We start from the raw sequence: 26394 nt of genomic DNA, 5'->3' as shown, positions 1-26394 counted from the left end.
GTGTAAGTTGAAATCATGTAACTTGAGTCATTAACTCAATGGAAAACAGGGGGATAGGGACCTGGGACCAAGATTTGATAACATGATTTCATAATAAAAGGATATTTAAACACAAAATAATGGAATTAATAGCCTTATTAAAACCTTTACTCCCAGCTATGTCTTAATACAGAGACAAAGCTTTAGCCCTAATTGTCATGCCATTGACAACTGTTCCTTTTGTATTGGTCATTTCCTCACGGGTTGTGGTTGTCACCCAGTCTCTAGCTCACAGAGGTCTCTAGACCTCACAGGGGGTGTCGTTTTCACCCAGTCTCTAGTTTTTTGCTCACTTCTTTTAATAGTATGCACAGTCGATTCACTTAAACTGTACTGGCCAGGAATTGATGCGGCACTATTGCCTCCTCTTAATTTATCAAGGATTTCTATTTTCTGGGCCAGGGTGATAGTTTATCAGGGGTGACCACCAGTATCTAGGGGAACGTTTGTTCACCAGAGCTCCCCAAGGGATGACGAGGTCGAATGGTCACAATCTACTACAAGATCGTTTCAGGCTGGACATAAGAAAGAATTTCTTTACTGTCCGAGCCCCCAAGGTCTGGAACAGCCTGCCACCGGAGGTTGTTCAAGCGCCTACATTGAACACCTTCAAGATGAAACTGGATGCTTATCTTGCTGGGATCCTATGACCCCAGCTTACGTCCTGCCCTTTGGGCGGGGGGCTGGACTCGATGATCTTCCGAGGTCCCTTCCAGCCCTAATGCCTATGAAACTTATGTGCTCTTTTGGGCACAACATCAAAGGCTTTCTTTGACACCACTTTCCCAAATATTCAGGGGTTAACATAACCAAAAATGATGGACGATCTTGGAGGACAAGTGATGCTAACGCTCAGTAAGCGGACTCCAAACTAACAACCGCTCTACCGCAAACAGTGTAAACGTGATCCCTTAAGTTGAAACATGGTAAGGTACTATTAAACGAAGTGAGCAAAAAACTAGAGACTGGGTGAAAAAGACAACCCTTGTGAGGTCTAGAGACCTCTGTGAACTAGAGACTGGGTGTCTCGTTATATACGTGAATCAGTGCAACTCGAAGTCGTGTAACTGGCGGTTTGACTGTATATATATTGCATTTATATATATTATATATATATATTGCAAAGAGAGAGAGAGAGTGAGAGCGAGCGAGCTGTGTGTTGCCTCGAGGGGCTTCTCCCGCAGACTCCGCCCAGGGCCGGGAGACTTCGCCCACGAGCAGGTCCGTACGGGGGAGCGGGCTCTGTGCTGCCCTCCTCGGAGCCACAGGCCGACCGAGAGCATCTCCGCCACTGCGGCCTTCACAGCCGCGGGGAAAGGGGCGGATCGCCGCAGAGACCGCGGGGATGGGCGCGGGGCCGGGCTGCGCCCTGGTGCTGATGGTGGCTCTTAGTGAGTGGATCCCGCTGTGCCCCGCGCTGCCGGGCGTCCCGTCCTCCAGCTCCCCGCCTTCCCTCTGTGTCTGTGTCGGTGTCGGTGTCGGTGTCTGTGTCTGCATGGGGCAGTGTAGTTCTCCTGCCCTTCCTGCGCTCCTTACACGCGATGCCCTGTGGCAGGCGGATGGGGTCCCTAGGGAAGGCACTGGCCAGTCGGGGCAGCCTCAGCCCGTCTTCCCTTGTTGCCTCCGGCAGGTGCCGCGGGCGGAGCGGAGATCCTGCAGCCGGGCTCGGCAGCGGCGCCGGAGGGAGCTCCGCTCAACCTCACCTGCAGCCACGGCTCAGTGTCCGGCGGGGACAGAGTGCAGTGGTACCGGCAGTTCCCGACCCGAGGGCCCCAGTTCCTCGTGTCCGGGTACACGGGCACCGTCCCTGTGTCCGCCCCGGAGGGGGCTCTGCACATCTCGGCGGACACAAAATCCAGCGCCCTGGAGCTCCGCGCTGCCGGGCGGGGGGACGCGGCCGTGTATTACTGCGCTGTGAGCGGCACGGTGCGGCAGCCTGAGCCTGCCCCGGACTAAAACCGCCGCAGCGGGCGGAGCGTGTGTGTGTGTGTGAGTGTGTGTGTGTGTGGTGGGGGGCAGGGGCAAGAGGAATCAGGCCGGAGTCAGCGAGGAAAGCGGTGAGAGCAGGGTTGGAGAGGGGCTGTGAGTCAAGCTGCACGTTACAGCGTGCCAGATGATACAGATTAGCCGTCCTGCTTTCCCCCCAGTGTGGCCAGCCCCAGGCGTGTGTCTGCCCAGCAGACAAAGGTGTGTAATGGTCCTATGGGCAGGCAGGGCAAGGGCAGCAATGGTGGAGGAACACCGATGCCAGCTGAGTCTGTGTCTTTAGTCCCAGGTAGACGGTGAGATGAATCACTTTGTTCTCACCACTGTGGGTACCTGTGCAAGCAAAATCAAAGCCAGTCTGTGAAAGCCACCTATTGGATCTAGCTAGACCCTTTCTTATGTGTGTGCACGCCACCTGCACATGTGCGTGTGCACTTGGGACAGGGCAATACCAGTGCGTGAGGAGCCCATGATGGCAGAGAACTGGTCAGGAGTGAGATGCCCAGAGGATCTCAGCAGAACTGTGTCTCAGGATGCAGTAGTGATTGAGGTGCTCTTGAGGTCCCAACCAATCTCTCTGGGGAAAGACATCTTCCCAATGCCCAGTCTGGGGAGAAGAATCTGACCCTGACCCTGTGAGCAAGTTCACCAGCCTGGCATGTTTTTTTCCCACTATCTCAAAGTGCAGCCCATGCCCCTGTTTCCTTCCTCCAGCTGTGGCCAAAACGTAACACATGAGAGGTGCCCAACTCCCCCTGGCTGTGAACAGATCAGAGAGTTAGACCCTAACCCTGGCCTAACTCTCCTTGCTGCCTTTGAGTCTTCTTGCAGTTGGTTGGAGGGATACTGTTTCTGATGAAATGCTATGATCAAAGGAAAGAATGGTCAGGGTGGACAAAGCTAGAGGAGAAGGCTGTTAGCTGCATTTTCCCAGTTCCTGAGGGAATGAACAAGGGAATGGTTATAGGGAGACCTTTTGTGGATAAACAGGAAGTTTGATCACTGGACTAAGAGAACCTGATTGCCAGGTGTCAAAGAGAAGAGATGGGGACAAAGAGACAGACTGAGAGTGGAGACAGAGGCACAGAAACACTGCTCATTAGAGAAAGGCAGAACAAAGGAACAGAGGAGACATAAGATCGGTTTGACACTGGCAAAGAAGTGAAGTTCTTGGCTGTACCGTGTGGACTCTCTCCCTTTTGCTATTTGCCTGTGGCAGGTAGGATCTTCCAGCCACGCTGCCACATTTCCATGGTGGACAAAAATATGCAGATCCCCCCAGGAGGGGTGTGTCCTTCCTTCCTCATTCTCTGCCTCTCCTCTCATAGGAGCTTCAGGATAGGCCTTCTCCCAGGTTTTCCAGCCATCCTGGATCATGTCTTTGGAAGAAGAAAGATTCCTGATCCCATGCAGTCTCATCACTGCTCACTAAACATTGCTCTGGTACCAGCATCCCTGCAAGGGCCATGGGGTTCTGAGCTTTCTGGGGAGGGGGTAGGAAGGCTCCTTGCCTGCAGGAAAATTCATAGTGACTGTGGACAAGTCCTCCCGCTCTGCCTACTTCACTAGACACAGAGTGAGACTGAGTGACACTCTATTACTGTGCCCTGAGGGACTCGGTGATGGGGGCTGTGGGATCAGCTGCACAAATCCCTCTACCTGGCTTTTTCCTGCCATCTGCTTCCAGTGAACTAATTTGCCTCCCCCTTTACCAGTGCATGGAGAGGTTGTTACACGAGCCTGGAATTCCTGCCCCCCCTATCCCCCAACAGCTCCAGTGCAGATTTACACCAACAGGTGGCCCACATGTTTCTGTCTGTACAGCAGGTGCTGTTTCAGGCAGCCATGCATTTCCATGCCTGTACCTTCACCCAGTTCACTGCAGACAGGAGGGCTAGAAGGTTTTGAGATCTGCAGAATCTTCCTAAGGCTTTCAGGCTGGGATTTTTCAGAAGACCTGACAAGACTTAACACCCACTCTACCCCAACCAAGGCCACCATCCTATGACTGACTACTCCAGTTTCTTTGAAAACTCTTGCTCCTATTTGCTGGCCCTGCATTACCAGCAAAGTGTCACAAGATGGCAAGCAATGCGTGAATGAAAGCTTGATCTCCCTTTGCAAAGTCTGTTGTTGAGCAGCCTCAGGCTTGGGGATGTAGGCCACAAGCTGAGCCTTGGTGCTATGGGGACCCTGCCCTTGGATGAGGCTCATCCTATAGCTCTCCCCTATGGGGTTCTTGCACAGTGCTCTGACTCCAGGGGCCCATTATCCCAGTTTTGTCAGTGGAAAATATGAGAAGCCCAGTGCTTCTAATTGCTCCCTCTGTTCAGGTTTCGTCACAGGAGGGAGACATTGCCCAAGGAAGAATCTTTCAGAGACCTTCTGCAAAAGCTTCATAAAGGCTCCTGCAGATGGTTAAAATGCCCAGCATCACTACAGGGGCTCTGCATTAGTGCTGTGTATAGATCCTCCTCTTGAGAGGTGGGAGTAGCCTGCTGCCTTGGTCCAGACAGCTGAGCTAAGGTCAGTGTCATAGAGGGAGAAGGGGCTGGTTGGAATCCAGGGTCTGATTTGCTGTCTCAGTGTGGAGCAATAGGAGAGTGAGCTGTTTGCAGCCCAGAAACTGTGTCACTCTCTACCAACACAGAGAGTGTAAGACACTGGAGTATCCCATGGGTGTATTCCTCACCCTGCCTGTCTGCCTCTGTTGCTCTTTTCCTGTGTTCTTCATTCCTTCTTTCCTATGCAGTTTTGATGTATTGTTCTATGGATCTGCCTCCCTACCTGTTTTTCTGTCTGTCTGTCTGCCTAGGTGTCACAGTAACAGAGAAGCTAAGGCACCTTGCTGTCATTCAAGCATAGTTCTGGGGTCACCCCTTCTCTTGACTATTCTCTTTGCACGCACCATCCACAACTCTCTTCTGTGGATAAGGGCATGAAGTGCATTTTATAGATTTTCTTCTTTCCATCTTGCACATTCCTGGTGAAGTAGATGATAACGAAGTTCCTCTTCCAACTTCTGTTTTTTTGGTTTCTTCCTGTTGATTTCAGTTGTGTTCCCTGATCCCAGAAATGAAATGGTGATGTAAAAACCTGAATAACAGAACCAAAGAGAACAAAACAGAAAAAGGCAGATGTAAATGTATCCCTATTTTACTCTGCTTCACCAAATGTATACTTATTAAAAAGTTTCACTCACTCAAAATGAGCTATGTGAGAAGCAAAGGGATAAAAGCTAGAAACTCTGATGACTTCTTAAACCTGTGAACCTTGTTGCATGATCTCTGTGCCTCCAGGAAGGACTCCACTTCCCATGGAAAGTAAGAATGACACCATGATGGTATCTGAATTTATCCTTCTAGGGATCCCCAATACCAGAGGCCAGGAGACCATCCTCTTCATTGTCTTCCTCAGCTTCTACCTCTGCACCCTGCTGGGGAACCTGCTAATCCTCGCAGCTATCCTTTCTGACTCATGCCTGCACACCCCTATGTACTTTTTCCTCCTCAATCTGTCCATTGTGGACCTAGGGTTCTCCTCTATCAGTACCCCCAAGCTGCTGGCCAACCTCTGGGCCAAGAGCAGAACCATTTCCCTGGGGGGATGCATGTCCCAAGTCTTCTTCTACCACTTCCTGGGCAGCACAGAATGCCTGCTCTACACCGTCATGGCATATGACCGGTACGTGGCCATCTGCCACCCGCTGCGCTACCTTCTCATCATGAACTGGAGGGTGTGTGCTGTCCTGGCTGCTGGTACTTGGTTCACCAGTTCTTTCCATGCTACCATCCTCACCAGCTTGACCTTCACACTGCCCTACTGCCGCTCCAATGTGGTAGACTATTTCTTATGCGACATCTTCCCTGTGGTCAAGCTTGCCTGTGCTGACACATACATCATTGAGACAGTGAGCTTCACCAACATTGGTGTGGTGCCAATGACCTGCTTTGTCCTCATCCTCCTGTCATACATCAGGATCGCTTCCTCTGTGGTGCGGATGAAGAATGCTGAGAGCCGGCGGAAAGCAGCGTCAACCTGCGCCTCCCACCTGACAGTGGTGTGCTTCTTTTTTGGGCCATGTGCTCTCCTCTACACCCAGCCATCTCTGAGTGATGTGCTGGCTACCCCCATTCAGATCTTTTGTAATGTAGTGACACCAATGGTGAACCCCACTATCTATACCCTGAGGAATAAGGAAGTCCAGGCAGCATTCAGGAAAATAAGAGGTGGCTAGCATAGCCCTGTAAAAATTTGGAGCATATATGAGCTGTGTGTACCTTTCCCATAGCCTCCTGAGAATGAATGTATAGGTAGACAAGAGAAGATTTTGGAGGCAGAAAAGACTAGTAAGCACCCAACTTGCTTAGCCTTGTTCACATTTTTATTTTTTTATGTCTTTGCTGATAGGGATGCATAAAAATCTCTCCAGTGATATCAACAGGAGACATAGAGGTGGACATAAAAGCAATGTAGTTATGTCTGTGGTTATGTCTGTAGTTATGTCAGTGAAAAATTCCAGTGAGTGCACAGAGGTCAGGCACTTACTCACATCAACCTGTCTGTGAGAAAAATCCTTAAATCTGCTCTAACCTTGTAGTAAGGGAGAGTTAAACCGAGGAAGTCCAGCCTTCCACAGACAGCTGATGCCGGGTAAATTGCCACATGCTTTAAACTCACTATGATTTCTATGTCCGTCTCTTCAGGAAAAAACATATTTGGAGAAGAGGTTACTTTAGGCTTAAGGAAGTTTTTGGGTCAACTGAATTATACCAGGGTTTGGGGGTTACGGGTAATGCCAATGGAGTGCTACTGTGGGGTTAGACAGGAAGTCAACAGGAGGACATCCATGAAGATTTGGGTGAAAATACTTTTGGATGCGGAAGGATTTGGGAAGTATTATATTACATTTCAGACATAAGGCTGGAGCTCAAGAATAGGTCTGGCTATAAAAGCAAGAGTTCCTTTTCAAAACAGTGTCAATGGCTATAAATTTGGTTTTCATTACACATTGGAACTAAGCCAAGATTTTTTTTAACCTTCTCATAAAGAGGCAAGAGAAATATACATCTCACAGCAGGGGCAGATCCAGTCGTGGCTCAGCTATGTAGATACAGTATCCCTTTTGCTGTTGCTGCAGCTAGTGCACCTGAACAGGTACAGAGGGAGCCCCAGAACCACCCCTGCTCCAGCCATGGGCTTGGCTGCACAGGGCTCCAGGCTCAGCAAGAGATGGCAGAAGTGGTGGCACACAACTTCCGCCCTCCAGGGACTTCTCCCTGCCATCTTCCTCTGCATGTGCCTCCTCCGGACCTGTGAGTTACTATTCATGGATGATCTAGGCAGCTGGAAAGCCCCAGAGCTGCTCCTTCCCCATGCTGCAGGAAGCAGCTGTGGGGAGTGCTGGGCTCACCCGTGGGAGCAGCAGCAACAGCTTGCAGATTCTTCCTTCCAGTGAGTGCCTCTGGCCAGTGGGAGAAACCTGAGGCAGGAGTGGGGAGTGGGGAGAGGAAAGGGGGCCAAGGGAACAGAGGCTGCAAGAAGGAACCTGTGTAAAGACACCCATTTCCTTTGCTGAGACAAGCTCCCCACGCAGCTGCTCCCTGCAGCCCCTGACTGGAGTTGAGAAGGAGCAGATCTGCTTTGCACTGCCCCCAAGTTAGCTGGCAAAGTGACAGTAGTGTTGGGGGGCGGGATTCCCTCCTGCTTCATGTGCCTGTTCCCTGCCTGGCTCCCTGGCATTCGCCATAGCTTCCCAAGGCAACAAGCAATCCAGGGACACTAAACAGCAATAAGAGGGTAAGGAAAATAGTGGGGTTATAATATTCATTAATTGGTGCTGAGAATTGTAAAAGCTCAGGGTGCCTACATTTAAAGAGCCCCACTGGAATTCTTTACAACTCCCTGATATATGTTGAAACTGTCCAGACAAGGACTCTGCAAATATGGATTGAGTTGCGGGCTTTGCCACATGCTCCCTCTTTGACCTTGTGTATGTCAATAATTTGCAATTCATTATTCCCAGGTGTTGGGTGCGGTAGTTGCCTCCTGTGTTTCTTTCATCTATATGTGCTTCAGGTAGGATGGCTTGCTACTATGTGTCCATGGGGTGACCAGCTCAGTGTGCTCCTCATTTCAGTTCCACCGTCTGGTACAAAAGTAATGCCAAAAACGTCAATGGCATGCAATACAGGCTCAGGTGTTTGGACCCATGATGCAAGGAAGTGAAGTAATGAAAACCAAGAGCTCCCTGCAGTCCCAGTACACAGAACAGGGAGAGGAACTCCCCTGGGTACTCATTAGAAACATAGACATTTTAATTAATGCCTAGAGACAAACTGGGATAACACACCTAATTATGACTGTTGCCTTTGCCAATTAATCCCAGCCCCCAAATTACTCTTCTCCCAGAGGAATAGCAAGAAATCATTATGATAAGAGGTATTGCAACGGGCTTATTAAGGCTGATGTCTTAAAGCTGTCTGGCACCAGAACAAGAAGTGAACTGAGAAGGGCATTGTGGGGAAAAAAACATATCCTCTCTTATCCTCCCTCATGCCGCTTTCTGTATTTCACAGTGGTGTAACATCAGGGTGTCACCCTCAATTAATCAAATGTTAATTCAGGACATGGAAGGGCAACTGTGGTTCAGTGAACTGGACACTTTGTCTTTCAACATTTTTCACCATAAACAAGCAAAGCCTCAAGGCAGCCAAGGTCAGGAACCAGATCCAAACAGTTTGCAACAGCACCCTAACAAACCTCAACCACATAGCCACTACCCACACCTTTCCCTGCCCTTTAACATGGTAAGTGGCTGGCCAGTTGTGTCTGGCCAGCCCACCATGTCCCAGGGAGAGAGTGGAGTCTAATACACTGATGTAGGGCCACAGTTGCAGTGGAACTATTCTTTGGAGTACCTAGGTCCTAGGTGCAAGGCTGTAGTCCTGACACACAAAAGTGAATGGATATCATTCAGACAATATAAGCTGGATATGACACCTCAATGGTTCACCACTTATTCATATGAGCGGTGAATTCAGGCAGCTGACTTGAGTAGAGTGACACTGATTTGCTGCCTTTGGGGATTCCCACACTGTAGAATACTATGTACACCAGGTAGTGTGACCTGAGCCATTGACTTTAATAGAGTAACGGTGGTTTACCCCATTAGGTCTCATGACCCAAATAGCCATGTCAGCATTGCCAGGAGGGTGTAAAATCAGTTCTGGCCCCAAATACTTTACAGTTTAAACAGAGAAAGGGAGCAGCTGCATCCCCATATTAGAGACAGGACATTAAGGTGCACACAGAGCAAGTGACTTGCCTGATGTCCATAGTGAGTGTTTGGAAGAAACCTGCCTTCCCGAGTCTTAGTCCTGTGCCTTAACTATAGACCCATCCTGTCCTACTGATCACTGTACAGTATTTGGGGGATACAGAAACACCTAGGAATCCTAGTCCAGGTTTGCGCCTCTTCTCCACAATGTGCTTCACATATTCCAAGAAACAGGGCATACACCAAAGAGCCTAGAGTCTAATTTGAGGCAAAATACAACAAGCAAGTATGAAAAAGTCAGTAGGTTACCAACAAAGAAAGAGGCCCATGTGGTAAGCAGATAGCTTAACTGTATGAGCTGAAGGGGTTGGATGATCCCAAGGGTTGGGATACAGGACAGGATGGACCATAGGTCCAGCACAGGTTGGCAATAGCTATTATCCTAACACCATGTGCATTTTTCTCTCCATTGCATTGACTTTTTCTATGAGTCTGAAGGTCTGCAGAGGTTGTTGTTAATCTTTTTTTTTTTTTTCTCACTGTCTTACCATGTTTGTAGCAATGCCTGTGATGCCTAGGCATGGACCAGAAACCAACTGTGCAAGGCACAAAGCAAAGCAAAGGTCCCTGCCCCTTTGCATCAAACCATTGATTTTTTTCTCTTTCACTAATGGTGCTCAACCTCCTGCCTGTGGGCCAGATCCAGCCTGTGGAGCTGTATCATTTGTCATGTGGAGCTTGCAACACATCAAGAAATTTGGTGGTAGAAGGGTGGCAGCATTCATTGCCACAGCCTCCAGAGCTAATCTATAGCTGGATCCAGCACATGGGGCCAGGAGTTGTACTGGATTGCACCCATGGACTGCTGCCATGCACCACCCTGACTCTGGAAATGGCCCATGGGATCTGTTCTGTGGACTGGCCTTGCACCCTTCACCTAGCCTGCAGGGCCAAAAGGTTGAACATCGCTGCTTTACACTAATCCCAGGCAGCATCCCTAGACCTATTTCTGTGGGTCCTGCTCCTTGGAGTGCCTTGGCCCTCTAGGTCAGGGGTGTTAGATATACAGACATGTGGCTGCAGGACCTGACCTCCAGTGCTGCCATTGGGTCCAGAGTTGACTAACACAGTGCATACCAGCACAGCCCCGTGAATGAGGCCAAGGTCACACAGCATACATGGTGCCTGCTGTGGTCAGTCTGGGACTCATGCTGTACATGGTGCCTATTCCAGTCAGTCCAGAACCTGTATTACATATGGTACCCCCAGCCCCACCACACCAGGAAGGATGCCACATGCAACATGTGGCACAGTCAAAGACTGGTCAGGATGAATGTCACATGTGGTGGGCAGTGTGGGACCATGGCCCTAATGGCATTCATCCAGCCCCTGTAGCATTCATTCAGCCCATGGAGCCAGGGGAGTTTGACACCCCTGTTCATACTGTAAGGCAGACCAAGAACAGCAAGCATGAAAAGCCTGCAGGTCTAAAGCTTTGTGGAAGATGCCAGAATGCATCAAAACATTTGGAATTATTCAAGCACATCCTGAGCCGGACCAAACCAGACAGTAGATAAGGAAAACATGTAGGGCAGCCTGTCAAAACCCAGCACCACAGATGCAAGTGGTGCATAGGAATGCTAGAATGAAATAAGTTAATAAATTAGCAAGTTGTAAGGTGCAGGGCACCAAGCATGATTGATCATGTGTGGACAATAATGCAGATTTAATGTAAATGCTTCTAATGTATTAAATGATTAAAATAGAAATTCACTTTGGTTTTGTGTGTAACCCTGAACTATCCATACTGTCAGCCAATATGATCACCTTATTGACAGTATGAATACAGGCTACACTTAGTTAACATTCACTGAATAGCTGCTAAATCCTCATTTGACCTGCACTGTAGTAGGACCTAGCAGGTCCCTGGAGCCTTGGTCTGACACCAGCGGTGCTGCATCAGTGCTGTGTGTATAGATCCTCCTCTTGAAAGGTGGGAGCAGCCTGCTGCTTTGGTCCAGACAGCTGAGCTAAGGTCATAGAGGGACATGGGGTAGTCAGGATCCAGGGTCTGATTTGCTGTTTCAGTGTGGATCAATAGGAGAGTGAGCTGTCTGCATCCCAGTGACTGTGACACTCTCTTCTAACACAGAGTGTGTAAGACAGTGGAGTATCCCATGAGTGTATTCCTCACCCTGCCTGTCTGCCTCTGTTGTTCTTTTCCTGTCTTGTTTATGTGAAGAAATACCTCTCTCTCAATGTTCCTTCTAAGGAGCAGTGGTCCATGAGTGCGCCGTCTCGGTCCGTGAGTGCACCGGCTCAGTCCGTGAGTGCACCACCTTGGTCCAGCATGTTAGATATACACGCTGGACTGGGGGCCGGGGGCTGGTGGCCGGGGGCTGGGGCCAGGAGCTGGAGGCCGGATGCTGGGGGTTAGAGGCTGGGGCCAGGGGCTGGAAGCCGGAGCTGGAAGCCGGGAGCCAGGACCAGAGGCCAGGGGCCAGGGTCCAGGGGTTGGAGCCGGAGGCCAGGGGCTGGGGGCCAGGAGCCAGGAGCTGGAGGCCTGGGGCTGGAGCCTGGAGCCGGGGGCCAGGGGCCAGAGGCTGGAGCTGGGAGCCAGGGGCTGGAGATGGAAGCCAGGGGCCAGGGGCTGGAGATGGGAGTCAAGGGCCAGGGGCTGGAGATGGGGGCTGGAGGCTGGGGCTAGGGGCCAGCGGCTGGAGTCGCGGACCAGGGGCTCGGGCCAGGGGCTGGGAACCAGGGGCTGGAGCTGGGGACTAGGGGCTGGCTCTGCTGGCTCTGGGGAAGGGCTCCACTCCCCCACATCAGGGCCAGGGAGTGAAGCACACTTCCCTGGAGCCGGCAGAGCCCGTGCCAGCCTCCATCCCTGCCTTGCCTCTCCTTGGGGAGGAGCCGCTACCTGCCCCAGTGAGGCTCCATCAGCTTCGGGACACTGCTCTGCTCCCCAGCCCTGATGCCATGTGCCTCCACACTCCCCGAGGTGATGCCGGGGAGCAGAGCAGTATCCCGGAGCCGGTGTTCCCACACCTCCAAGTTCGTCCTGGCAGGGGAACGAGCTCAGCAGGGACATGTTCTTCCCCTTCTGGCTGGTGATGCAGTTAGTGCCCCCTCCAGCTGAAAGCGGGGCATTACTTGGCTTTTAAAACACTCAAAAAAGGAAATTGGTGCAGACGGGGTGAGGAGGGTGGCACTCAGTCCGTCTGCAGGTGGAGCTTGGGGAACTCCAGCAGCGGGAGGTTCACCTTTAGAAACACCAGCTGTTCTACCAAAGCAAGATCCAAGGAGGTGTGGTGGGTGTCACAACATCCCCAGCAATGCTGAACATCCTCTTGCCTGGAACACTGGTCAGTGGACAGGACAGGTGTTGCCAGGCAACCTTGGCCAGATCCTGCCGCATCTGGCTGTGGCTTGCCCAGTAGGCCAAGGGGTCGCAGTCCAGTGGCTCCACATCCTCAGTGAGATAGCACTGAGGCTTTGGTGGCTTGCTATCTGCCCAAGGCTGGGGTCTGGTATGGTTGGACCCCAGCATTGAAGCCATGCCCATGACCCACATAGGCATTGGCTGGTGTGGAGGAGACTGGCTGGTGCTGGTGCTGGCACCAATGCGGGTGCTGGGAGTGCTGGCACAGGAAAGTGGATCCCCCTCTTCTACATCCCCTCGTCTCTGCACTTCAGCCTCCCTAATTTTGTTCACCAGCATCTGCATCCAGTGATCAAGCATTTTGAGGTTTTGAGGAAGGGGTAGGCATGATCGCCACCCCAGCTGCTCCAGATGTCAGAGGTGAAGTGCAAGGCTATCTGCAGCCCTGCCTTGTGCAGCTCCTCCCTCAAGTAGTCCTTGCATGCCTCATACAGGGAGGGCACCACTGCCCAGCTAAAGGTGGTGTATGCGGGCACTTTGTAAAATGGGGCCAGAAGTGCTATGGACCGCCTAAACCCCAGCTGCTCAACTAGGGAGAAGAGCTGGCTATCCACAGCAAGCATCTTCCCAATGCTCTGGGTGATCTCGCTTGCCTTGGGAACGCACTCCACTTTCTGTCCACCTTTCCCCCACTGGTCCAGGGTGGCCTGCCTCTGCTTTGGGGGGAAAGGGGCTTTGGAGCGAGTGGGGGACCTCCCTTTTAGCACACTTGCACTGGTGCCAGGCTGAACAGGAAGAAGGGCAAGGGGGTGATGCCTCCCCAGATGCAGCAGCATGGCCATGGTGGAGAAGTGTCTCACATCTTTGCCATGGCTCAGGTGCCTTTGGCAGTGCTGGCAGATGGAAACCTGGGATCATCTGCCACCTCAAAATCATCCCACACTACACTACTCCTCTGCTTCTGGGTTGAGGGTGAGGATCCTGCCTTTTCCCCTCTCTCAGCAAGCTGAGGCTCAACAGCAGGAGGAGCTGCCTCAGCTGAGCCACTTGCCTCCACAACCTCAGCTTCCTCCGAGATGCTGCTTTCCAGAGGAGACCTGGGTTTAAGGGAAACTTGAGGGGTGTGGAGCACAAACTCCGATTCCCCCTCAGTCCCCAGAATTGCCTGTGCCAGCGCACTCAGCACCCCTGGTTCCAGCTCCAGCTCCTTCTTTGGCAGTGGGAGGCTCACGTGAGAGCTGAAATTGGGGTGGAGGAGGCAGTGATTCCACTGCTGGTGCCCACTTCTGGACTGAGCGGAGGTGGTGCAGGTGCAGGGATGTCAGGTGCAGACACTGCTCCCACCCCCTGGTTTCCACTGGCAGCACTGATGTCATGGCTGCTTGGGAAGAGAATGCGTCCGTGTTTGGGACGGGAGGGGGTGGCTTGCACCTCTAGCTCTCCCCATACCCCCTCTCCTGACAGAAGACCTGGCACCTGCCTTTCCAGTATGCTTCATATTGATCTTTCCTGTGCTGCAAAACGTCTGTGTGTGTGTGTGTGTGAATCCTTTTGTATTGTGCGTTTTATTCCCTCTGTTGCATGCACGCACTGGCCTCTTCTTTGATTGTTTGCTTCAGTGTTAAGGGTTATGTAAAAATTGTGTGCTGTCTGTCTGTCTTCTGCTATGAATATCTGATTTTTCTCTATATTGTCTGTGTATCTGTGCACAACCAATCTCTTCCTCCCTGCACAGTGATAGATCACACTGGCTGGAAAAACACACCTTTCTTTTTTCAAAGTTTACAAAAAAAAAAGAGCAAATATAAATTCAAAGAAATAAATTGAATAGTAATACTAATAATAATTGAATAGGATAGCTAAACTAAGCTAAGCTAAATCCTACCCACTCCTTTGTAACAAGAAAAAGCAGTGGACAAGTTTAACTAGTACTGAACCAGGAAGCCACAATGTCTCAGTCTGAGCGTTCCTCTTTCACAGAGTTGCTGAGGGGGAACAAGGTGGGAAAAGACACAAAAGCCTCTGTTTGGAGGTATGTTATGCTGTTTCTAGTCCCACCCCACAGACGCTGCCATTGGAAAGGCAGCCAGGGAGAAATCCTTCTCACTGGCCATCCACAGATGTTAGTCTTCCCCACCGCTCCCCCTCCCTCCCTCCCCCACTTCCCCTCCCTCTTCTAACTGTAAGGCAAACTATCCAAAGCGTTCAAAGCATCCGAAGTGCTTTGGACACTCCAACCCACTTCAGATAGCTTGCCTGAGCCTGCACTTTGGTCCGGGCATGCTGCTTTGGACGCCGAAGTCCCCAAAGTGGCACCAGATCCAAGCGCAATCCGAAGACTCACACAGCCCTAGTGGATCCAGCATGTGGTGGGGGGTGAGGGATCATGACCCCAGTCTGGCCCTGTGACATTCAGCCAGCCCATAGGATTGAGATGAGTTTGACACCCCTGGTCTACACAATAAGGCAGACCAAGAGCAGCAAGTGTTAAAAGCCTGCTGGTCTAAAGCTTTGGGGAAGATGCCAGAATGCATCAAAACATCTGGAATTTATTCAAGCACATCCTGAGATGGAGAGAATCAGAACAAAATGGGACAGTAGATAAGGAAAGCATGCAGGATGGGATATTGACACCTGATACCACAGATGCAAGTGGTTCATAGGAATGCTATAGTTAAATAAGTTAATAAATCAGTGAAATGTAAGGTACAGGGCAGCAAGTGTGATTGATCATTTGTGGACAATAATGCAGACTTGATGTAAATGCTTCTAATGTATAAAATGATTTGAATAGATAAGTACTTTGGATTTGTATGTAACCCTGAACTATCCCTGCTCTGAGCCAGTACAATCACCTGCTTGACAGTACGAATACAGGCTATACTAAGTTCATGCTCACTGAAGGGCTGCTGCATGCTCATTTGATCTGCACTGTAGTAGGACCTAGCAGGTCCCTGGAGGAAACAACAAACTGTATAATCCATAGTGAATTCAGCATCAAGAAGCCCCAGTCAGGTGAGGTAGGGAAATAACTCTCAAGTTACTGTTGGGGAAATTCATGTAAAGTTACTTGCCGAAAACCAAGCCAGAGCCTGTGGAAGAGCTGAAAAGGGAACACAATGACCTTCCACTGTGCTCTGACCACTCCCCACCCAGACCTAAGGTAGAACCAAAGGATCCTGTTTCCCAAATGAAAGACCACTCTTGTGTCCCACTCTCAGGCAGCTCCTACTGAGGGCAGGATGATCACAGATCAGGGCCCTGAGGTCTTCTGTTCCCCAGTTTCATCACGGCAGCTTTCATCTCCTTGTTCCTCAGTGTGTAGATAATGGGGTTAAGGAGTGGGGTGACTGTGGTATAGAAGACAGCCACCACACCATCTAGTGGATGCCGGGACCCTGGCCTCAGGTAGATGAAGACCAGAGGGACGTAGTAAGTCACAACCACAGTGATGTGAGCTGCACAGGTGGAGAAGGCTCGGTGCCGGCCCTCAGCAGAGCGGATCTTCAGGATGGCTGAGATGATGTACACATAGGATGTCAGGATCAGCAGGAAGCAGGTCATGGCCACAATGCCAACATCAAGGAAAGTCACCATCTTGTTAAGTGCAGTGTTCCCACAGGCTAGCTGCAGCACATCCGGGATGTCACAGAAGATGTAATGTATCTGGCTTCTCCGGGCATAAGGCAGGTGGAAGGTGAGTGCAGTCTCTATCAGTGAGTGCAGAGAACCACCCAGCCAGGTCCCTGCGGCAAGACCTAGGCAAGTGCGGCGGCCCATAATGGTGCCATAGTGCAGTGGCTTGCAGATAGCCAGGAAGCGGTCGTAGGCCATGACTGTGTAGAGGAAGCACTCTGTACAGCCCAGAAAATGGAAGAAGAAGAGCTGTGCCACACAACCACCAAAGGAGATAGCCTTGCCACCCTCCATGAAGCCAGAGATCACCTTGGGCACCACCACAGAGGAGACCATTATGTCCAGGAAGGACAAGTGGCAGAGGAACCAGTACATAGGTTTGTGCAGCCGTGACTCATAGACCACTGCCAGGAGGATGAGCAAGTTTCCACCCAGTGTCAGCAGGTAGAGGAGGAGGAAGAAGAAGAACAAGGGCAGCTGCAGCACTGATGCATATGGGAGACCCACCAAGACAAAATGGGTCACTTTCGATAGGTTTCCACACTCCATTCCCGCTGTGCACATTACTGAAGGTGATAGAGGGAGTGCTAATTTTTAGCAAGCATTGGAATGATGGGCAAGATCTCCCTGTCTCTTTGCAGTAAAAAATGCTTCTGTGCAGAAGTAACAATGGAGTTTAGCAGTCCTGGGCCCCACGTTCCGGGGTCCAACCGTGGGACCCTGTGCTGTTCCAGTCCAGAAGTCTCTCCGTCTATGAAATATGTCATCTGTTTCATTTATCCTTCAGCTCTGATGCATCCTTTCTGTTTACAACTGCTTATAACCTGTTTTCCTCTCTTTCTGGCTATGCTCTCTCTTCTTCCCCAGGGTCACTTACAGCTGCCCTACTGTTAGACTGTTTATATCCATGCTGTTTTTAAACCGCAAGTGATGCCTCCCAGTGGAAAACTCCAGTGGGATTCATTATAAATAGGCAAGGCTGTTTTGGGCAAAGCAAAGGAAAGACGGCATTAATTTCAACTGTCAGGAGAGATGGTGGTTCTTGCATGAATAGATTGTGCTTTCAAGTTGCCTTTACTGGCACCAGTGAGCATTACACCCAAAGCCTTGCGTATGATTAGTCTCAAGTAGCGGTTCTATTAGAAAACATTGCTCCCTTTTGTTCTCACCCTGGCTTCTCTCCTAGGCACAAGCATTAGGGTCAGCATCAACTTGACTCTACTGATGTGAGGTGTTGGGCTGCCAGGGGGAAGAGTGAATGACTAGCTATCAGGCACCATCTGCTTGGAGTCAGTGATGAACCCAATACCTCAGCAGAGTTCTGGAGATGCTGATCTGCAGAGAGCGGGGCAGCGTGGGAACGCTATTCCCTCTCTCGTGTCACACAGTATGCTGGCAAAGGTCACAGTTCTGATGGTAGACATCCTTTGGGCTCCATACAGTGCGATGACCTCAATGTCTCATTCTGATGGCAGAGGGGTCACCATTCACAGCCATAAAACGTCTCCTGGCATGTTTGTAGAAGCAGGTTTTCATTGTCATGTTCAGGCATGATTGCAATGCGGTTAATGATAGTGCACTTACACAAACAGATCTAAAATGGTGTGGCCCATATTCCAAGGTTGAGAGCTAAGCAGAGAGTAAAGAAAAGGGATTTAGGCTTTTAAGGATATCATTTCTCCTGCATGTGTCACTCTTCTGTGTGACACTGGACAGCAGTAACAAGGGCTGGGTTCAAATTTAGGGGTTTTACCACAAATTTGCAGTTTAGCTCAGCGTCCCACTCAGAAACATGGGAAAATAAATTGTACCTCAGTGTTTCAAAGTGAACGAAACTTCCCCAGTCACAAGCAATATCAAACAGTAATAGCATGCATTAAAGGGAACACATACACATTAAAGAGCACCCGGTCTGTTCAGGACTAGCTCAAATTGTTAACCGTGTGGCACAACCACCACTATCAGAACCCTTGCTCAGTTCCACACATGGGTAGCTTGGTGGCTAGGTAAGGTCCGACCGCATCCCTGTCCTCATGCAATGCTATAGTTCACCCCTTAAAGAACAGTGCTAGTTCTCCAGCAAAGGACCCTTTTGGCCTGTCACAAGAAACCCAAGGGATCTCTACTCCCTATCCCAGGTGCTAGGAAGGGAAACTCACCTAGGGCTGCTGTTGGGGGCTTTATTACCTATGTCAGCCAAATTGGTGAGTGCTGCGGGGGGAGAACTGCACCTAAGTCTTCTATTACTCCTCACCGCTGGGTTCAGTGCTATCACTCCTTGCTGCTATCAGGAGTGGGGAATGAGGGATCAATGATGGGGATCACTGTTCCTCATCAAAACCAGCATAAAAAGCAGTGCTAGTGGTCATGGTTGCCATCACTCCACACTTGCTATCACTTCTTGCCACACCAGTAACTACTGCTGTGCTTCTGAAAATTATGGCTGCTTGTTGTTCTTTTCCACCATCAGTGACCAGCAGCTTTTCTTCAGGCTTTATAGCTAATCTCAGCACTTTTAGGCATTGAATAGTCCAATAGAGGGCTTGGGGGCTTCAACATTTTTTCAAAAAGAGCAACATATAGATTTGTACCCCTGGTACTTTTTATTTGAGGATTCATGATCAACTGTAATATCATCCAATGGATACGTCCCATCTAAAGTCCCTCCTGTTCTTCAGTGGCAACCTTTACTCTGGATTCAAGGGTCACTCCATTACAAACTACTACAGAGGTCACAAAGAGTGGTGATGCCTTGGTGACCTCTATGCAGTGTTCTCCTGCAACATTTGTGCTCTTATCAGTTGTGGAAAGTTGGGGTTGGCAAAATAAAGACTTGGGGTCATTTGGTCCTTTGCACTCATATACTTTACTCACAAACAGTAACATCAGACAACAGTAGCTCTCCATCCCTCTGAACGCTCATACTAATGAGGACATGCCAAGAAGGAATACACAAAGTTCCCATGACTGAATTTCTGTAACATAGGCAGGGGTATACCTACGTGCTCCTCCCTAGATTCGTTGGCAGCTCCTGTCGCCTCACTGATATCAATCAAGTGTATCCTCAGCCTTAGGATCATTAACTTCATTTCACATTCTTACTCCTAGACAGAAGCAAATTTTATCACAAAGAGACAGGGAAATCTTGAGCATTGGTCCAATGCTCGTTAAAAATTAGCACTCCCTCTACCAGATTTTTGCATCCTTTGGAGACTTAAAAAACTTTTTAAAATCTTAAAATCTCCAAAGGATGAGATTTTAAAACTTTTAAAATCTTCCTCCTTTACCTTCGTGCTCAGGCACGTGCCTGTCCCTCCCCTCCCTGGCTCCTTCCTTACTGCTGCTGCTGCTTTCCCCTAGGCTGGGTAGGATAAAACTTCAAAGTGTCTCCTGGTTAGGCTCAGCTGGAAGCAGTGAAAGCAGAAGAGGCTGTAGGCAGGGGCTGCCACTTTCCTGTGCCTATTCCCTGGAGACCAGGCAGGGTTGGGGACCCGACCCCTCTCACTGCTACAGTTGATCCTGTTCCCAGCTCACATGCACACCAGCTGGAGCAGGCAAGGGTGGAGTCGAAACTTCCATGCCTCAGGACAGTGAGGAAAGCAATAACAGCAGGAGGGGAGAAGAGAGGAGGGGAGGGGAAGTGCCTCTGAGTGTAGAAGGGAAGGTGGGGATTCTTAAATGTTTGGGGACTTTTAAAAAGTTCCCATAGGCTGCTGTGGTACGGTGTGTCCCTATCATTTGAAGGGGAGGAGGCTCGGAATAGGGATGCAGCCACCCTTTTAATGGGGAGTCCCTTTGCCAAATCCTGGATCCAACCCTGAGTGCTGCTATGAGGGTGGCTGGAGGCCAAGATTAGTGACCTAATGTGAGTTAGTACCTGAGGGCATGGGTAGGGCCAATAGGGCTGAATCACATAGGCTACATATAGATCCAAGGGCATAAACAGCTTCGCAATGTAAAATACCGTTTCCATGTGTTAGCAATAAACACCTAGGATTCTGGACTAGCCCAGGGATTGACACGACACCTCATTCGATGAGTGACAGAAAGGCTTTATTTACTACAAGTATTTAAAATCAAGTCAAGCGAGCCCAAACCAAATCAAAGTCCAGTAATTAGCTATAAGGTGATGATTTCTCACCAAACTGGAGACAAAGAGGTGGTCTGTTTCTCTTCAACTTCTTGAGTAAGTCAGGTGCATCAGCAACTGGTGTCAGAGAGATTTCTCACTCTTGAAGCGCGCGCTGTTTGCTGCTTTACTGCCTTTTTATACCCTTAGCTTAGCATCGTCAAAGCATTCTTTCAGTTGTGTAAATCAAGAGAGCGTCCCAAGCAGTAATGACAGGGAAAACCTGCTCGTTACTGGTTATCAGAAATTTTTAATTTGAATGAGTTACCTTCTTTGATAACAAGAGGTTATCCAGTTTGAAACATATCAAGGAACTGATTAACAGCCAGGAAAAATATACTAAATCAGGAGGAGACATCTGTCACACATGGAGAATGTCTCTTCCTGCACATAAACATGAGTTAGTCGCAAAAGAAATATTTACCATACTAATTAATCAAGGATAGACATTTCATATGGTTACACACCAGACAACTAAGTCTGCCTGAAATCATCCTGAATATAGCAAGATAAACTGGAAGTGATACTTCATTATTCCTTCTTAGATGGCCTAGCCATGAACTTGCATCCTCTTGCAATTTGCTGTTAGCATCAGTATTCTGTATTTTAACTTTTGTGAGTAGGCCCAAGCTTAGCATGAGTTTCAGAGTTATCACCATGAAGGTTTGGCAGGTGGGACCATGAGGAAATTACCCTGAAGATCATAGGGAAATAGGTAGTTCTGCCTCTAGTGGGTATTGCGACCACCCTTGGAGACCAGTCCTGTGTTTGAACAGCACCCCTGCACCACGTTGTCTCAATCCAGGACTGGAGATTCTGGACACAGGCCTCAAGCAAATACACATAATAATATTAATGATACTAATAACGTAAACACCATATTTACTTGCATACCACATCCAACTTTTGTCCTAAAATCAGCCTTCCAAAATTGGGGTGTATCTTAAGAGAGGAAGCTCATTTTTCTTTCTTGGAATAAAAGCAGGATGGACTAAAGCAGGGGTGCTCAATCTCCTGCCCACAGGCCAGATCTAGCCCACAGACCTATAATAACTGTTATGTGGGGCTCTCCAAGGATCTGGGTATGTGGTGGTGAGTGAGTGGTAGCAACATTACTCTATATTTCTCTGTTGTCAAATTTCCACACCTGCGGATAACCTGGCCCTCCACACCAGATTATTCTAGCTTGCTGCCAGATATAAAACATGGGCAGTGCACAGCCAGATCAGGAAGGCACAGGGCCAAATTTGGGTGGCAGGTGTCATGCAGCTGGATGTGGCGGGGGGGGGGGGGGGGGGGGTAACACATGGCTAAATCATGGTGGCAGGCATCATTAGGTCAGATCAGGATAGTGTGCAGCCAGTGCCAGCAGTGAGAAGCATGAGGCCACATTGGTTTGGTACACAGGCATATCAGGGCAGCAGACAAAGAGAAGCTGGACTGGGGAAACATGAGATCAGACCCACAACCAGACCACTCACAGGATCTGGCCCATGGACCAAGACCATGCCACTAATCTGACCACAGTGTCACAAGGCTGGGCGCTGCTGGATTAGGCATCAGATTTTTATTTATACCAGAAAGACATGGCAGGCAATTTTAGAAAGTGCCCATAGGGTAGAGTCAGCATGGTCATGGAGCCCTAGGGACATCATGGCCATCCCTGGGGACCCCACATCATGACACCCAGCAATTTCACATTAGCTACAGCTCCATTGAACCAATGGTCCAGATCACTATGTGTGGGTGTGGACTTGATTTTGCAGTTTGACCTCAGCTGGAATTTAGGCGAGTAATTGCATAAACTTATTACTGCTGGGTTAGGCAATTGCACTCTAAAACCAAGAACAGGTGTCTTAAGACAGGAGGTTTCACTAGAGTAAAGAGCTGGCAAGCCTGGGCAACAGGGTTGGGAGGCATGAACTGGGAACAAGGATCAAGTCAGGAAGCCAATAAATGGGACTAACAAAATGAGAAACAAACAGGCTGAAACAAGACATCAGCAGCCCAAGAATTTAATCAGAGGTATGTGTCCTGTCAAGTATCCTGCTGGGCACTGAAAGAGCTTCTGTTTATAAACAGACAGCCATGCCCATGCATGTAAAAGGGTGGAACTAACTTACTGGTTGGTCAGCTCCCCGACGCCTGACATAGATAATCTGTAGGGACCTACTCAAATCACGATTTTACAGATTTTGTGGAAATCACAAAATCTGGCATTGCTGCTTGCCTCCTCAATTTGGGTAGACCCCTAATAATCTAATTGATTTCTTTGATCTAACACTCTATGAGTCTATTTATTATGTAAGTGTATGGGCAAGACAATAATAGACAGCAGGGTCCCTTAACTCCCTTTCCTAGTGCTCATTGTTGTGGACCTCATATATTGACTCATGGGCCTTTAGAACATACCTCCATAGCCAGCGATAGCTGCTGAAGGGATAGGTACAAGGCTGTGAGTGCATTAGCTAATGCAACTGCAACTAGGAGTCTACCCAGATGAAGGATACAGATGGTCCTTTGCATGGGGAGATTGAAGGGCCAGCCTTCATTTTCATGGGTTTATCATGGTGGCTCCCCATCATGCCTCTGATTGACTGAGGGGCCCTGGTAATCCCCTTCTTCACCATTGATTGGTTGTGAGGTCTGCCCATCATGTGGCTGGGCCTCTTGCTGCCAATTGGTGGAGGGAGGGGGGATAGGCAGTCCTCTCAGCTAATCAGCAGTGAGGAGCAAGGTCACTTTAGGCTCCCCCTTGTACCCGTAGGCTTCCTCCCTGCATCTCCCTGATGGACTGCCTGGAAGGCCACAGTGGCCATGAGGGCTGGTGGCTCCCACTGGAGAACTAGTGTTTTATTTTCAGTATTTTTGTCTTTTTTGATGTATTTTGCAGGCATTGCCTGATTTCACAGGCAATGCCAGATTTCATGATTTCTACAAAATTGCAATGTGAGTAGGTTATAAACTAGCAGACCATGGTGAAAAGTAATCATACACCCTTTTTCACCTAAAGAAAGTGACACAGGAAAATGTCTGGGTATGCCGTAAAATGGTATTGAAGTAGACGAACACAAAAGGGTTCAGAGATAGCTAAATAGTTTGACTGAGGTCTTAAAAAGGAGTCCGTGGTAAGTGGACAGACATGGGAGATGTATCATTTGCATGTGTCCACAGAAAGTGACTGCCCACAAATCAGTTTTCTCACAGCCCTTTTCACCTCCTTGTTCCTCAGTGTATATATGAAGGGGTTCAGCACAGGTGTGCACATGGTGTAGAACACAGCCATCATCCCATCAGAGGCCTGATTCGAAGTGGGTCTCACATATATGAATAAGGCTGGTACATAGAACAGGAGCACTACAGTGACATGGGCGCTGCAGGTGGAGAAAGCCCGCTGCCTCCCCTCTGCTGTGCAAATTTTCAGGATGGCAGAAATGATGTAGGTATAGGAGATACAGATCACCACAAAGCAACCAGCTCCCACTGCACCAATATTAGCCAGGATGACAGCTTGGTTGGTAGCCGTGTCAGCACAGGCCAGCTTCAATACAGCAGGAATGTCACAGAAGAAGTAATCTACCTTGTGGGGGCCACAATAGGGCAGGTGGAAAGTAAGGGTGGCATGGATGGTAGCATGAAGGGAGCCGGTGAGCCATGTGCTGCCTGCTAGCCACATGCAAACCCTCCTGTTCATCACTGTGGTGTAGCGCAGGGGGTAGCACACAGCCAGGAAGCGGTCATAAGCCATCACAGTGTAGAGAAAGCACTCAGTGCTGGCCAGGAAATGGAAAGCATAGAGCTGCACTGCACAACCTCCAAAAGAGATGGTCCTCTGTCCAGGGGACACTAAGCCCACTAGTACCTTGGGGGTGGTGACAGACGAAAGGCAGGCATCAAGGAAGGAGAGGTGGGCGAGGAAGAAATACATGGGCAGGTTGTGGAGACGTGGATCACAGAGGATGGTGACCAGGATGAGGAGGTTCCCTAGCAGGGTGAGCAGATAGATGAGCAGGAAGAGGAGAAAGAAGAGGGTAGGGAGCTTCCCAGTGTTTGGGATCCCCCCTAAGATGAACTCCGTCACTGGGGTTTCGTTGCCTTGGACCATCTGCTATGACCTGCACAGAACAAGAGCAACACCATCATTTTTGAGCTCTGGCCCCTTGGTTTTAGCCCTGTACCTCTTTTATGCTTCCTGACCTACCAAAACAGGCAAACAGCTTTGCTGGTCTCCCACCACATGCATCACAAATAGTTACCTGTTCCTTATTCTACTAGTGCCTGAGCTACTCTCCACCTTGACTATGTCCTCTTTTGACTCTTTGCTCATTCATGTGCTGTCCTTGCACCCCCTCTGCACATCCCAAATTTGTGGGTTCTCTGTTAATACCTGCCACTCCATGGGCCAGAAGGGAGGTGGAGGGAAGGATTAGGCTTTGCTAGGCAGGCAGCGAGATGGGATGAGGGTGGGGAATGAGGTGGAGAGCAGCACACATTCAGTGCTGTCGGTGTCATGGGTAAATATTACCAGGGAGCTGAGGCAATGGAGAGGAAGGGCTGAGCTGTGGGGCATGGGGTTGTTGAATATATCCTTTAAATAGGGAGGCAAGTGAATGCTGAATGTAGGTTACTCAATGTAGTCCCTAGCCCTTGCAGAATGTGGAAAACATCTGAAATGAAACATCAGATAATCAAAAAATAAGGAGCTTATGTAATGTAGACTTATCTCTGAGAACCAGAAACTGCAACCTTCAAGGTCCATGCTAATGCAACATCTGATCATTATTCCAAGAGACCCATAACACACATACATGCTACTAGATGTAACAGGAATAGACTACACAACATAAATGGCACAGTCTTCTGCACAGACACATCACCACCTTTCATTAAAACTATACCTGCCACAGTGACTACAGCTGGACTGCACGCAGGAAATGCATACCAGCAATTGTCAGCTCCAAAACGAGGTAGATGGCTGTCTTTCTGAATGGATGGCTATCTAGCTAGATGAATACTGTAAACAAGAATATCCATCTGTCTTTCTTCTGGTTTTGGTTATTTCCTTTCTTGGCAAACAAACAAGCAAATAAATAAAAAGACTAATGACTAACTGGATCAGGTATGTAACCAATGGGATAATCTACCTGTCTTTCTAGCTATCCAAGTAATTTTTTTTTTTTTTTGCTTGTCATCACATTTTTTTAAGTTCAGGATGGAGCAGCAGACAGACACAGAGCACTACCAGCAGTTCATCAGGCACTACCCCAATGGCTGGTATAACTCTATCCCAGTTTCATTCCATGCTCCAAGCCCTACAACATCCGGAGAACATGAATGGGGATGAGAGAACTGGATGTGATCACAAGGATCCGGAGCAACAAGAATGGAGAACTGGGGAGAACCTTCCTGCTAGAAATGGGTTCTCCATGAACTGCTCAGGACAGAGTTCCCTGCCCATTACTCTGAATTAGCTTCTGGAGCTCCTTTCACAGGCAGAAGACCAGGCTAAAAAAGCCAGTTCCTCCATTCCTGAAGGAAAGCTCTCTCCCCTGTTCAGGCACACTTACCACTTTCACAGCTCCCATCGCTTTGTGTTTCCACTATGAAATTTCTGAAACAGCATGTGTATTTGAATGGTGTTTTAACCCCTTGGGGGTCTTTGTTGCCTAAGCAACTGAAGCTTCTCTCTACTGCAAACAAAGAAAGTCCTTGCATGGCTCTCACCTTACCAGGTCCCCTGAGCAAGGGACAGCCCAGATCCCACTGGAATACCTTCTTGGTTATCTGTGATTAGGGTTAATACATTTCTAGTAACTATATTGGAAGGATAAACATCGACAGGTGCCTCTAGCGGACTCTAAGGATGACTTGGGCAACACTGGAATAACTCTGAAGCATGAATCAGGAGGTGGAAAAGTACCTGAAAGAGCCCAGATTTGGATA

The 26394-nt window shown here is 49.2% G+C and overlaps 3 protein-coding genes and 1 gene segment (V, D, J or C); 2 read left to right on the top strand and 2 right to left on the bottom strand.

Moving 5' to 3' along the window:
* The first annotated feature begins 1384 nt into the window (after window positions 1–1384).
* On the top strand, window positions 1385–1995 carry LOC106739984 (T cell receptor alpha variable 4-like). The segment is given in 2 exon segments: window positions 1385–1430; window positions 1670–1995. Coding segments are annotated over 2 exon segments (372 nt in total).
* Window positions 1996–5341: 3346 nt separating this feature from the next.
* LOC102567243 (olfactory receptor 10D3) lies at window positions 5342–6262 on the top strand. Its single transcript, XM_006273224.1, has one exon. The coding sequence runs from the start codon at window positions 5342–5344 to the stop codon at window positions 6260–6262; it is 921 nt and encodes a 306-aa protein (XP_006273286.1).
* A 9670-nt stretch (window positions 6263–15932) lies between these two features.
* On the bottom strand, window positions 15933–16871 carry LOC102567021 (olfactory receptor 10G6). Its single transcript, XM_006273223.1, has one exon. The coding sequence runs from the start codon at window positions 16869–16871 to the stop codon at window positions 15933–15935; it is 939 nt and encodes a 312-aa protein (XP_006273285.1).
* Window positions 16872–23605: 6734 nt separating this feature from the next.
* On the bottom strand, window positions 23606–24556 carry LOC102564922 (olfactory receptor 10S1-like). The gene has a single exon (XM_006273216.3). The coding sequence runs from the start codon at window positions 24554–24556 to the stop codon at window positions 23606–23608; it is 951 nt and encodes a 316-aa protein (XP_006273278.2).
* Window positions 24557–26394: the final 1838 nt, after the last annotated feature.

Source organism: Alligator mississippiensis, chromosome 7 (genome assembly GCF_030867095.1).
Source record: "Alligator mississippiensis isolate rAllMis1 chromosome 7, rAllMis1, whole genome shotgun sequence".
Lineage (NCBI taxonomy): Eukaryota > Metazoa > Chordata > Crocodylia > Alligatoridae > Alligator > Alligator mississippiensis.
The sequence above is the reverse complement of the archived record's forward strand: the minus strand, read 5'-3'. Positions and strand labels throughout refer to the sequence as shown.

Excerpts from the sequence above, each read along its gene's own strand:
- LOC102567243 (XM_006273224.1), top strand. The coding sequence starts at position 5,342 with ATGGAAAGTAAGAATGACACCATGATGGTATCTGAATTTATCCTTCTA.
- LOC102564922 (XM_006273216.3), bottom strand. The coding sequence starts at position 24,556 with ATGGTCCAAGGCAACGAAACCCCAGTGACGGAGTTCATCTTAGGGGGG.
- LOC102567021 (XM_006273223.1), bottom strand. The coding sequence starts at position 16,871 with ATGGAGTGTGGAAACCTATCGAAAGTGACCCATTTTGTCTTGGTGGGT.